The sequence below is a fragment of the Apteryx rowi genome, unplaced genomic scaffold (assembly GCF_003343035.1).
Source record: "Apteryx rowi isolate R43461 unplaced genomic scaffold, aptRow1 scaffold_66, whole genome shotgun sequence".
In the NCBI taxonomy this organism is placed as follows: domain Eukaryota; kingdom Metazoa; phylum Chordata; class Aves; order Apterygiformes; family Apterygidae; genus Apteryx; species Apteryx rowi.
In genome coordinates this window covers 3103593-3117778 of record NW_020450938.1, presented here as the reverse complement: position 1 = coordinate 3117778, position 14186 = coordinate 3103593, and the positions used below count along the sequence as shown (strand labels likewise).

General features: G+C 35.6%; 1 protein-coding gene across 1 annotated transcript in view; it reads right to left on the bottom strand.

Moving 5' to 3' along the window:
* RYR2 (ryanodine receptor 2) overlaps positions 1-14186 on the bottom strand; it is a 479557-nt gene that overhangs the window by 23446 nt on the left and 441925 nt on the right. Inside the window, exons 90-97 of the mRNA XM_026085098.1 lie at positions 11890-13193; positions 11441-11505; positions 9275-9422; positions 6761-6847; positions 5727-5945; positions 3426-3556; positions 2541-2583; positions 344-477 (exon numbers count right to left, since the gene is read on the bottom strand). Of these exons, the coding sequence (XP_025940883.1) occupies positions 344-477; positions 2541-2583; positions 3426-3556; positions 5727-5945; positions 6761-6847; positions 9275-9422; positions 11441-11505; positions 11890-13193 (2131 nt within the window). The remainder of the gene's footprint in view (positions 1-343; positions 478-2540; positions 2584-3425; positions 3557-5726; positions 5946-6760; positions 6848-9274; positions 9423-11440; positions 11506-11889; positions 13194-14186) is intronic.

Below are 14186 nucleotides of genomic sequence, written 5' to 3'. Positions count from 1 at the left end.
TTCAGCCTGAGTTGAACTGAGAGAACCATGAAAAGGAGTTTCCAGCCCAGTTAAAATTACACTTTATCAGAATAGTAGGAATGTACATTCAAGCAGCTGTGCACTAAACTAAATCCTCACACACAAAGAACAGTAGAGTCCTGCATGTGTGTTACGGTGTCTGTAATGAATTAAATTCACTATAACATTCAATTCAAGAATTGATTTATCTTATATAGCCATACATAAAAGAGCAGCAAGAAGATTCAGAGCTGAATGACAAATTTTGAATGCTTGATTTTAACTTACACCAAAAAAGAAAAAAAAAAAAAGGCACACACACAAACCAGAAGCAAATGCTTACACAGCAGATAAGGAGCTATCTTTCTTTGGTTTCTTCTTTTCTCGAGCATCACTAAAATCGAGAGCAGCTTTGTCCATTCCAAGCAACTCACTGATTCTGTCACGGCCATAGAACTCACCATATTTATCCATGACCTAAATTTAGGAAGAATATTCAAGAAAATCAATCGGATAGACCAGTTGTTTTTTAGCTTGGTTTCTAAAGACAAAAAGGTTAACATATCCAATCTTTTTTGTCTGTTTGTTCCATCTGTCTATCAACTCACTTAGTAATAATTTTTATTGCTCAATTTCAATCAGTTTGATAAATACAAGAGGTCTCAAAAATAATACATTCCTACTTGCTGATAACAGGAAGAGGAAAGAAACCTAGCCGAAGGAGAATAAATAAGTCAATGTCCTCACAGACACAAAAAATACGGCCTGAGCTCACACAGGAAAAAAATGTTATGAACTTATGAATATCTTAGCCATGTGAAAAGCTTTGATTAGAGTAAGATTTCTCTAAAAAAAAGTGTTTGACCCTCACTAATTTTTCTTTTAAGAAAAAAGATACATAATTTATTTGTTTAGAAAGTTTCTTTAAATAACCTAAAAGTGTTGGGTTTCTTCTTTTAAGGATAAGCATTTCACATCAAAATAGTCATGAAAGATATCCCCATTTATTAACCAGCTCCATTGCATAATTTTATGAGCTTATTTGATGGTATTTAATAATGCAATGAATACATAATATACATACAATATGTAAGAATCAAAAGATTTTGAACTGAGAAGTAACACATAAAAATGATTTTACATGAATTCCAACTATCCCCTTCCAATATTATTAAATTTTGTCTTTCTAACAAAATTCAACATGTTTTATAGGAATTGTTTCTGGAAATGAACAATTAAATGACAGGACCAAGGATTTCACTTGTTCTCATTCCACTGAATGCACTGCTCCTTCTTAAATATAACCTGTCTCTTCTCATTTGCAGAACAATACCCAGAGAAATATAAAGATTTGGATTAAAAGATCATAACTGAATGACTCCCACAGGTAAGAAATGGTATTTTACAGCATTCTAATAATCAGTGTTTTAAATCTCTGTGGATATGTTAGAGAAAAGCCTTCTTTTTCACATGCCTGAGAACAGTGCTTCCTGACTGAAGACATATGAAGACATGACATTCACTAGCCTGGGGATTAAAAAAAAAACAAAACACTATTAAAAAGAAAGCATCCTTTGTAAAATATTGTATTTGAAGTCACTTAACTCTGCGCAGAACAGTTCCTCAGTCAAAGATAAAGTACCAAACCATCCACACAATTTAGAAACATGCTCCTTTCCTTTTCAATAGGAATCTTTCATCAACATTGACCTGTTACATTGACAGAGGCAATGTAGAATTTTATTTTCTTCCTTCAGTACTCTATGCAAGTTACTCTCTCCTCTGTGTTTAGATAGACAGATAGAAATACGTATTTAACTACTCTTCAAACATGCAAAAAACACTTTTGATAGCAAAGTGAAAACACAGCTCACAGGATCTTTTTTAGCTAGGCTTATCTAAAAGTATTATGAAGCAAAAGTGATGTAAGTATTCAAACAGACATGTTTGCAAAAGCGTGATTCCAAGCTGGCATTAAAATGATATGAAAGAAGAATAAATCTGGTCCAACAACATAAACACCCCCCCTTTTTAAATGTTGTCCAAACATCCTAGAAAGATTATTCTTGTTATATGGTGCATACATAACATTTATGTCACTAAAAACAAGCAGAGAAAACGTTTGACATAACATATATAAGAAATGAACTTCACAAGTCCTTACTTATGGAGGACTGTTTTTGAGAGATAGATATATACATAAATACACAGAGATAAAACAATTTGCATATGTTGTAACAAACATAAAAGTGTAAACATGTCCACAGAATTACATGAATGTATTTGAAATTTCTCAGTTTTATAAAATAAGCTGCATCTGGAACAAGTTAGAAAGAATAAATATCCGAACTGAACAAAAGAAAGTAGTTGTAAGCATAAGATGAGTAAGGAATTCCATTTAAAATGGTAAACATGGTAATCTACAGTGGATCAAAATTATATTTCAAAGAAGTGTAGCCCCCATTTCTCCAAACATGAAAATAAATCTGCATTAAAACTTTAATTTAATTTCATATACATTTTTAAAAGTAAGCCGTTACCTTTCTTTTCACAAATTTGTCCCAATAATTGTTTGGAAAAGACCTGAAAAACACAGAAAAAAAATTACATTTTAGAGGATTGTGAGGAGAGACAGTAGGTAATAAGACGACACAAGAATTAACTACTGGCTTTCGTCAAAGGTGCTCTTTGTTGCTATCATCAGCTAGCTGTCTGTGAAGTCTCTGCAGTGAAAGTTACCCAGTTGAGTTGAGCATGTCATGTTAACTTGGCTGGGAAACAGCAGCAGAGCTGATGCCTGGAGACAGGGTTCTAAAGTAGTTGGGTCACACAGTCCCACCAGGAAGAGTCTTCAAGAAACACTAAAAGGATCCAAAGTGTAGCTCACTCTCTAACTGACAGCAGTATGCAATAATGACAATAATTTCAGGGTAAGAAGCAATGGACACAAACTGAAACACAGGAAATTCTGCTTGAACATTAGAAAACACTTCTTTACTGTGAGGGTGGTTAGAAAACTGGAAAGGGTTGCCCAGAGAGGTTGTGGAGACCCATCCTTGGAAATATTCAAAACTTGACTGAACAAGGTCCTGGGCAACCTGCTCTAGCTGACCCAAAGATCTCCAGAGGTACCTTCCAGCCTCAACTGTTTTGTGATTGTGTGATCACTGTGCCTGCCAAAATAAATTCATTGCAATCTTTTCTTTAAGGAACAGAAATAATTTTAAAGCAAAAACCTGAGACCGACAATGACTAAAAGTGATACTAAACATTAACATTACAAGTACTTGAAATATTTTGTACACCCTTGCTGGTAAAATAGCCATAATTGTTTGCTTCTGACAAGCCTGATGATCAACTAAATAACTGCAGAGACTGAAGAATAATTACTTGCAAAGCTATACAGACACAAAGTAAAAACTCACTGTGTGTTGATAACAAGTCTATCCCACTGCCCTTTAATGTCATCTTCTGAGGGCTGTTCAGTTATATACAGCCCATCAAATTCCAATTTCCTTGCCACTTCCTTTTCCCGCTTAAAAATAACCAACGGAACCTGCAGTTGAAAAAATAAACATATCATAAATTTGTTAAAATGCATTGACACTTCTGAAAACATTTAAGAACAGATGTCTGTTAGTAAAAAATTAAATGCAAAAGCTGAACAAAATGAAAGTAATATTTCAAACCATTCTGGCTACTGCCCAGAATACTGTGAAGGGATAGATGTATAAGGACCAGATCATTCGCAGACATACAACTACAGTGTACTGCACTGTCATAATAAAATGGCAACTTCAAACAGAAAAAGTCCCGCAGTGCCATGGAGCTATTAGAACTAATTAAGTGAAAGGGCTAAAATGAAAATAATCTTAAAACCCTTGAGAAATCTGGTCCAAAAATATTAATTTGGGATCTCCTAGATCACACTTTTGGATTGTATCTTGGCACCCAGAAACTGCTAGAGGTTGCTTTTCATTTGTTAAAGAATTCTTAAAGTTTCACAGCGTGGAGAGAAAAGAAGGATCAGGAGCACCAGAAAGAAAATCTTTAAACCACATTCATATTCCATATATTTGCTTTGTGCTTTGTACTTTTTTGCCAGCAGTTGGAACACCTGAGCAGGTAGGATCAGGTTTTCCCTAGAAGACACCTCTCTCATCAGCTGAATGACATTCAAAAGTACATTCCAAGAAGGCAGATACAGCTAATGGTTCCTTAGAAATCTATTACCAACACAAATTCATGCTTGACAGAATTAACATATATAGTGGACCATTTGATTAGGTTTTTATTTTGAAAGTAAATCCTACTTTTCCCTAGAATTATTTCACAGCTCTCCAAAATTCAGCTACTCTGCAAAAGTGGCTGTATTCCTAGTCTAGACTAGACATGGGTATATTGAAATAATAACAATGAAAATTAGACTATTTAAATAAGATGGTGATTACATTAGATATGATAACAATAGTTCCAATCTTATTTTCAGACAGCTAACTGAGAAAAATTTAGTGAATTTCATGCTAAGCAACCTCCAGAAACAAATATACCATGCACAGAACTGCAGTTATGAAGATTTTTAATTCTAAAAGCAGTGCATCTCCAAAGACAGAGACTGAAACCATATGTGGTCTTTTCTTAAGGGTTTCACAGTTGGAAAGAAGGAAATTCATTATGACAAATAATGATATTGATGTCTTTCATTTCTAGTCAGAGAATAAATGTAATTTTAGAAAAACAATCTGGGGAAAGTTGCATAAAGATCAAAAAGCTGGGACATAGGGGAAGAGGAAATCTCAAAAGCCAGAAATCTGAGAAGAATGTGTTTTAGTATTTATTGACCTGCAGAGACACTTAAAGTACAGATCAAGCACTTAATGCAGCAGTGTGATGACCATTACCTTTACTATTGCAGATTGTGTCTTTTTTGGCATAGAAAAAGTATTATCCGTTAAAAAAGGAAAGGAAAAATATCAAGGCTCATATAAAAGCTTAATTAAGAAATTGTACTTATAAGGACAAATGGGCAGCCATACTGGATCAGACCAAAGGTCCACTAAGTTTAGTACCGTCTTGCATTATTTGCCTGAGTAAGAGCATAAAAATGGGGGAAAGTACATCCCATATATACTCCTCCAGGCTCCAGAGATTTATAGCATTTGGTCTGCCTAAATGAGAGGCAGGATTTTGCCATCAAAGGTGGCAGCTTTATTTTTTACCTAACAGAGATCATCTTCCTGTTAAAGAGATTTAAGTTCCTGCCAAAACATTGGAATGCATAATAAAAGTGGGCATTGGCTATAGTAGGAACACACAGTAGTGGTAGTCCAAAGTACTGCTTGCTTTTCAGATGACCCAGCTGACATACAAGCAATGTGGATGCTGTCACCCAGCTTCCTCTGGCCATGTGCATTCCCTGTTTGTCTCTGAAAGTCACAAGTGGTTTCTGATACAGACTACTGCTCTAGTTGTTTGCCTAGCATGGTAACTGTGCAAATGCTGATCTTTGATTCAATGCCAGATCATCAAATCAGGCTCTGGCTCATAATGTCGTGAAATTGTCTCCTGACCCAATTTCTGTGTAGGGTACACTAACAGAACAGTTTTTCTTCACACGGTCCCTCAATCTGCATAAGCAAAGTTGCTACAATGATGTTGCAGTTTACACCACTCCATGGAGAAAAAAGATGGGAGCTAGAATGAAAACAATGTTCAGCTTCTCTTACTTTCAAACAGTAATACCCTATGATGCAAAAGAAGGAGATGACTGTGTGTAGGATGGCCAAAATCCGCAGTGTGGGTTCCATGTAGCCACTGCTTTCCTCCAGGACATAATGCACTGCAATGATCCTGTTGCTGTCACTTTCGAGGCTGTTCAACTTGGAGCTTTCGCCAGCAGGTACCACAGGAACTTCCTTTTCTTCTGTCACAGCAGAGGTGGAGACCTGTTCAAATCAATTAATGTAGTGGTTATATGCTTTTGAAAGGAGTTTCACACTGCTACAAGCTAAGTAGTACAACTGAAGATAACCAAGGATGATGTAATTGTGAGGAAAGAATTTTTGCAAAAAAATGTCCACAGGGACTACCTCACAGAGACCTTTCCATCTTGTTAAACCAGTCTATGACCTTTTTTTTCTTTTAATTCTGTTTCCATGCTAGCAAATTTGGTCCATACTGAATTTATCACCTCTAATCCAAAAAAGGGCATAGCCTTCTTGGAAGAAGCTCAGTGAACTCCTGACATTCCTACATGTAATCTTTCAGGAAGGCTCTGCCAGGAATTGATTCAAGTCTGATAATTTTAGAGTTGTACTAACTGTACTAAAGGCTTTGTCAAAGACTATCAGTGGTATTCTAGGCAGCTTAACATACAACTTCCCCTTGCTGTACACACCCTCAGGTGAGCATGATGGCTGAAGAAACACCTCAGCTGACACGTATTAGCTTAAGCTGTCAGTGAAGCTGGGCTTGGGCTAAATCACTGTACAGTAAAACGGAGCATCTGAGGCATGGGCGCACCATTCATTTTGTTGCCTCTGTCACAGCACAAAACTTTGTTAATAGCTATTCATGTACTGGCAGACTATTATTACTTCACACAAAYACTTTAGCTATCGCCTTGCTAGATATCTGAAGTGGCAGTATGAAGCAGACATTTAATCTATTAGTCTAGGCAATTTATAGCATAGAATTCTGGCTATGAAACCTGAATAATTTTCAGTATACGAACTGAAAAGTTGTATTATGACAAACTTACCTTATAGAAGAGCAGGATGAAGTTGATGGCAAAAGCAACAAACAATGCCAACATCCTCATGTTATAAAAGTTTCGAGCAAAATAGTTCTGAAAAGAAAAATAAAACATACTGTTTGCCTAGTGATAATAGCCTGACCTTCAAGTTACTTATTAAAATTGTTAGGAAACTTTTTATTATGTAACAAATTAAACTACCTAAAGTTGATGAATGTTTAGTCCCTATCTGAAAAAAAAATTTTTTTCTACACTTTGCTTTAGCATTTAGCATGATAGCGTTCAGAGTGTGTGATAAACAGGATTGCTATCAAGTTAATCTTTTTATTAAAGAGGCCTTACATAGTCAGAAGAAAGTTTTAAAAACTCTGTCTTAAAAATATTCTTCATGTTTTTCTGTCCTTTCTGATGTCAAAAATCAATAAAAAATAAAAGTGGAAGCACAGGAAATCCCATGAGAGATCTTGTTCCAGTGCGGTTCTTCTTGCCCAAGTCTACACTCTAAAGTTGTTTGAATACCTAAGTTTTAAAGGAACATGTAAATTTACAGTCATTTCTCCTTCTTAATTGGGACATTTCATTTTTCACATTTCTAAAAGCTCTGGAGTTTAAATGTCTTCCCTATGATTCACTTCCAAGAAGTTCAATACCCATAGTCTTTCTATTTATCATTTCTATTTCTCTGCTTCTATTTATTTAATAACAATAAAAAAGATCAACATTGCAAAGTACTATCCTCAGATAAACAGGAAAAGATGAAGAAAGCTTACATACATAAACTGTAACCCCAACTTTGCAAATGCATTTCATCCCAGATAAAAACTTCTTCCCCTGCACCCCACATCGTGCATTTAATAAACAGCTATATCACTATAAAATCTGTATATAATCATGCATTTTCAAATGAAGGCAGACTTATCTTTTTTTTTTTTCTGAGAGATTATCTTTTACAATTTTAACATTTTTTTAATGTAAGGTTTTTTTTCCCCTAAGGAGCTTTTTAACAGGATTATAAATAGCAAAAAAGAAAAATCAAGCATTTTGAGTAATATATTGTACAAATTCTCTCATATTCTATATGTGCAATAAGGGCTAAAGGGCCTTTTGTTTCACTTCATGCAGAAAGAGAGGAAGGATTTCTAATGGCCTCTTACATCTACTCTCAATACACATAGGCAATACAGAGACATCACAATGTAACAGTAAGACTGAACCTCTGTCTTCACTGTACCTCTATATTCTTGCATGTGCATTTTACACCTTGGTAAACTGTTACTTTTACCATGAAACAAAAATGTCTGTATCTACATTTATTTTAAAATCTTTTTACTATTCCAAAATCAATTGCATTTTTACCAGATCAGCTAAAAGTTCGTCTGTGACCTAAGTACCATGAGTAAAGAGCTTCCCTCACTGAGCATTACAATGATGTAAAAAGGGTTGCAGAAATGCACATTTTCCCTTGCCTCTCTTCCTGACAATGCACAAACCTTTCCAGCATATATTTTCAATACTTTTTCTCTTTTACATGGGAATCCCCCCATATTTCAGCTCTAACCATAGAAGACTAGTTAGAAATTATTAAATGAGACTATTGGAAGAAAAATTAAATGCAATTTGCATGATTGCTGCATGATTAGATCACTTGATGATGAGTTCAAAAGCAAAAATTAAACACCTAATTCCTTATTAAGACTGTGGTTGCAGTTTTGTAGCTTTGCTACATTATTCATGTTAGAAGCAGGCTGTCCCTACACAATTATATCTAYTACTAGAGATATAGAAAAAGAGTGATTTCTTCTTGCTTTGGATTTCAGTCTAGATTCACAGAATATATGTGGAATCTCCTGACTAGTAAAAACTATTTTATATAGTTCTACAGCAAATTCAAAGATACTGTATGTTACTGCAAAACTCTCAGATAGAGTTATACTATTTTAATTAATCTTTTTTTCCATAGGTAGAAAGATAAGGTTTTCAAACACTAATTTGCTATTTCATGAAAATCTGTAACATTTTTTCTTAAAATATTTATATTTGGCATTCTAAGAAGTTTTAGGCTAAGCATTGTACCTTAAGAAATTCCTTATATAGGACAGCTCATCACTTCCCAAAGAAGTCCCTCAGGGGAAGTAAAATCCTTCAGGCTCACAACCTGCTGTGAAAGTTCCAGACTGAACAATACTCATCTTCACATAAAAATGCAAGGCTTTTTCCAGTGATGCACTAGCATCTCTGAAGGCCTGTGTTTTCAACAATAATTGTCTTACTCAGAATTAATATCCTGTCTATTAAATTATTTGGTTTTTTTCCCCTCTGTCATTCTCATTGAGCTTTTGCCTTTATGTCTTTTTTAGGTTGACTGTGCACAGAAAAATGTGTGAGACTTATTAGATACAAACTTGTCTTCTTCAGGTTGGCAGAATGTTTGTGGTACACATCCCTCCCAAAATCTAAGCACAGTCAACAGCTTACACATCTAAACACAACATCTTACAAAATCTAAACATAACATCTTACAAGAAGCTTCTGTTGATATGCAATGATTTTTTTCCAGAAAGCCGATTCCTGAACTTCTGGTTCTCCATATCTGTGAGTATGAAGCTGTCTTAATTTCTGTTTTCCTTTGTCTTCCTTGACTTTGTCTTCTTTTTCCCCATCTTCTCCTCTTAGGACACAAGTGAAGCCAAAAGAACATCATGTTAATAAAATTAACGAACAAAACATTATAGCCAGCCCCATAAAGAAATAATAACATCTTCTCATGAGTTTCAAGTAGTCATGATTCTTGCAGTGCACCTACATGGATAACAAGGAGAATTATCCCTCTTCAGCCTAAAGCATTAGCAAGGGTGATAGTCTAGTAAGTCTACAGATAATTATACTTACTGGTTTGTCATCTTGAAGCAAGGATGCTAACTGGTAGAGGCAGGCAATCAAGAATCTGCAGGCAATCAAGAATCTGCCAACCTTATTGCCTCATAATTGTGCAGCTAATACTTGCACAGTAAAATGTCTGTAAGCTTGTGGAGAGCTCCCCTCTCATCTCATGCACTTGAACCACCTTGGTTCTCAAATAGGTTGCTGAAAACTTCAGTTCCTCTTGTACTAACAAGCCAAGCCTCAAGATTCAAATCCTGCATTTCTGCCCAACAGCAGACTTCATAAGTACCCACTCCAGGTAGAGAGAGGAGTAAGAAAGTTTGACAGCATTTTGATCTGTGATTATTACAACGTGCCCCGATTACAGAAAGCCAAAGTTAGTAGTGGGTTACCTACTCCAAACACATGATGTAAGGAACTGTGAATTTTCTTGGAAGTTAATTTGACCTGACACATGCTAGATGAAAGGAACACAGAGGCCCATTTGAAGCCAAATCAGAGTGAGAGGCAACTATAAGCTACATTATTCATTTCTCTGTATCTGTCTACAAACAGAATAATTGATTTCTTAAGCTTCATTTCTTAGTGAAATATACTCAAGAAACTTTCACTTGAAACTTTGACTTATATTAGGACTGGTTTCAGTGCAGCTAACAAGTACTGGGCACTGCACTCTTCACAAAGAATACAGGTATTGCTGAAACTCAAGAATTCAAGCACCCGAAATGAGTAAAGTCAGCTTCAAAAGTCAGCAAGACACTCCTTCAGAAAGTTGTACTGGCTTCTTTGGAAATTTGCTGCACTGATTAAAAAGAAGAGTTTTTGTCATTCCAGAAGGGCAATAAGGACAGAGCTTGAAACTAAGGAATCCACTTGGAATTTGGACAGTGACATTTCAGCTACAGGAACCATGAATAAGGAGATAGAGTGCCATGTTTTTGCTATTTAAACACAAGTATTGTATTTTTTTTTCATTATTTTTATTCTGAGCTACTATCATTAATGTGAGATTTTAAGCTGTTTTAAAAAGACTAAAATTATCATTTAACAAATGTTTGTTCTGCACAAAGACAGGAGTACTAGAGTAATTCATCAAAATTATAACTAATAAGATTTTGMAAAATCCAAGTAACTCAAAACATGTCACAACAAATGGAATGGGCAAAACAGATTCAGGCTCTACTGCTGATGCATAATTACTCTATAGAACCCAAGTGCTCTTACAATTTTTAAGAGGTTTTCTTCTAGATTTCACGCTTGTCAAGAATACCTTAAACAAATGGATGAAAATGAGCCCAGTGAGAACAGTCCAACAGAAGACTTAATTCTCAGAAAACACTAATTTAGCAGATTCAAAATATTCTACAAAATATACTGATTCCATCAATATTCTCARTGGACTCTGGGACCACTGCAGCTATGCCTCTGTAAATAAACATCTCTTGTATAAACATGTAAACTCCTAGAACTATCTTCTGGAAACATAGTCAAGTAACCTTTTAACTCCTGTGAGGAAAGGCAGGAAGTCACCTTAAGAGTTCTGTAAATTCTAGCCAAAAGAAACTAAATCAACATTACAAAGTATGGTGCTGAAGAAAGAAATTCATGAAATCTCTGAGTGATGTCATTTTCATTTTGTTTCTCTGCAAATGCCCACTGATGATGAGGATGGATAAAAAAAATCATAAATGTGGAATGTGAATGGACAAAAAATTTAAAGGTGAAGGAGAAAGTATAATAAGAGCTGATCCTTCAGTGAAACAAACTACAGTTTGTAGGATCACAGCTTAGAGTAATACGTACTCTGCTTTTTCAGGTTCAGATTTTGTTTCTTCCTTCTCTTCTTTTTCATCTTCTTTCACCTGCTCCTAGAGAGAGATAAAAGAAAAGTATCTAGGCACTATTATATAGCACACAGTCTTTAAACCTAGTTCAAAGGATATGCAGAGTACTGAACATTATGACTGGATTTTTTTTAACTGTTGACACACTGAGGGAAGATTATCTTTCAATTTACATTTACAAAGATGCATTTTAACACTGATTTAACAGCAAACCAAAAAAACCATGTACCCAGTGAARGCTGTGAGGCTTCAAGTTTCTGACCTGAAAGAGGCTCAACTTTAGTGATTGTATGTGATTCTTTAAAAAACACATCACAAAAAACAAACATAGATGCAAGTTTTGTTTCAAGACTATACTTAACATATGGGAAAGTAAAACATATGGCAGAAAGAAATATATATACTTACCTGTACTTTTTCCTGCACCTCAGGCATTGGAACTAAGGAAGGAGTGCTCAATAAATCACTCAAACCAGCATTTGGATTATGAGGGATCAATTTATACTGGCCACCTTCTCGTTTCAAATCCAAGCCAAATATATCTGAGAGTAGATCACTATCATCTGATAAAGTTCTCAAATCTGTCAGGTCTTCTGTAGGCAAAGCAGTTTCTGTTGGTTTCCTCTCCCCTTCTTCTCCTTCCCCACGCACCTCATCCTGAGTGGGATCTGGCATATTAGCTAATAGTTCAGCCACCTTGATTTTCTTTGCTCCTTCTACTAGGCTTCCTCCAAGTAGCAAACTGTACACAATGCGAAAGAAACCTCGGAAGACACTACAGGCAAAATGCAGTAAGCCCATCAAAATGCTCCAGTAAGAGGAAAACAAAGCCAAGATCATGTCCTTCATGGTCATTTTCTTCACCTTTTTCATCTGTTTCTTTAGGCTCTTCACGCTGAGCATTTTCATAAGAGTCATTAAATTATACTTGAGAGCTACTAATGCTGATTTCATAGTCACAAGAGAGAAAAAACCCATTCTAGGATCCTGTTCCTCAGGCTTGTCTTTCTCATTCTCCTCTTTATTTGCTGACCTTTCATTCAGATCTGATTCAGAGATCTGAGCAGCCAGTTGCATTTCAAAGATGGTATCCTCACAGAAATTAACAAAAAGCTCCATCTTTTCTTTCTCTCCTCCTTCATTTACAACATCAAATATAAATTGTCTTTTTGATTCTTTTACCTGAGGTTTCTCCCACTGAGTCCGACTTGACTCACTTATTTCAAAATAAACTCGTTCAATGCGTTTTGCACTGCCCATGATTTCTATGCGTCCAAGGAAGGGCTGAAAATAATTCAGGACACTTTCCGACAGCTCAAGAAAAGTCTGCAAGCGGGTATCATGGGGCATGTGTTCTGAGAGGTTGGTCAGAAGAACAGCAACATTGAAACCAATGTCTTTGGCAGGTTCATGGAATCGTTTCACAAATTCCTCATAGTCCAGGGTCTCATTCTCGTCTGTTTCAGCACATGATAGCAGAAACTCAGTTTCAGATTGAGTGTAATGCTTATGGCTTTCCATTGCCTTGTGAAAATCCCTCTTTGAAATTATGCCTTTACCATCAGGGTCATATTCTTTGAATGCATCAGAAGAAGTCAAATCCTTAAGTTTTAAGAACATATCAAAAAACTTCAGAATCATCTCCACGTTGTTGGACGATTCCACAAGCATATCAACCATCTGCTTGCCAATAGTTCCATTCACAACATTACCTAGACACGATGACAATGAGTAACAGATATTGATGGCAGCAAATATTTTGGCAAAGAAAAGTGCTTAATAATAACTCTTGAAATAATCATATGGTAAAGGTGAAAAGCTGTTAACTAGCTCTCATACAAAAAAGTCAGCTGTACATTAGAAATCTTTTACTAAAAACACTATCCTTAGACATGGAAAAACCATGGAAACCAAGGCAGACCACACAGAGAGACGTCTGTTAAATTTCATAACATACCAAACATGAGACATCTTTTAAGAGTGATGCTACAAATATTTTACTGTAGCATGGCATAGACAAAACTAGCATCACATCAGTTAGGAGGAATAGTTCTGTCGGTCACCCGCAGACTGCAGCTTACACATACTAAGAATTTACTTCGCTTCCCAGTGACCTTCTACAAGCCAAGCAGCAGCAGTTGCAATCCATGCTACACTGCAATCACTGTAATCCTTGCTGCACCTGCTGTCTTCCCAGTTCAGTCAAGAAAATAAATATGATACAGTACCTCTAAGATGCAAAAGGAAAAACAGATGTTTGTATCATCTATATTTGTGTAAGTCTTGGTGGTCTACTCTCAGGAGCACTAATATGATACCATGAAAGATAAATAAATAGTAATAGCTCTTGACAATGATCACATACTCTTGGGTATTCTTGCAAAACTATAAYTGCAAGATATTAGCTAAAGCAGACCTTGAACCTAGTCCCTGGCTAAATCAAAGCTTGTTCTTTATGGCTAAGATCACTACCAATATAAATGCAATACAGTAATGCTGTTAATAAAATGACTGATAAATGATTCAGTAGCTAGAATTTAGGATTTCTAATTCATTAGTAAATAACTTCACCTAAGCCAAAAGAGAAGCCAAATTCATGGGAACAAAATAAAAATTCTTCCAGAGATGCTTTTTTTTTAAATAATTCTGACATTCAGAATTAATATAAACTATGATCTAAACTACTGTATATAAATCTCCCATGT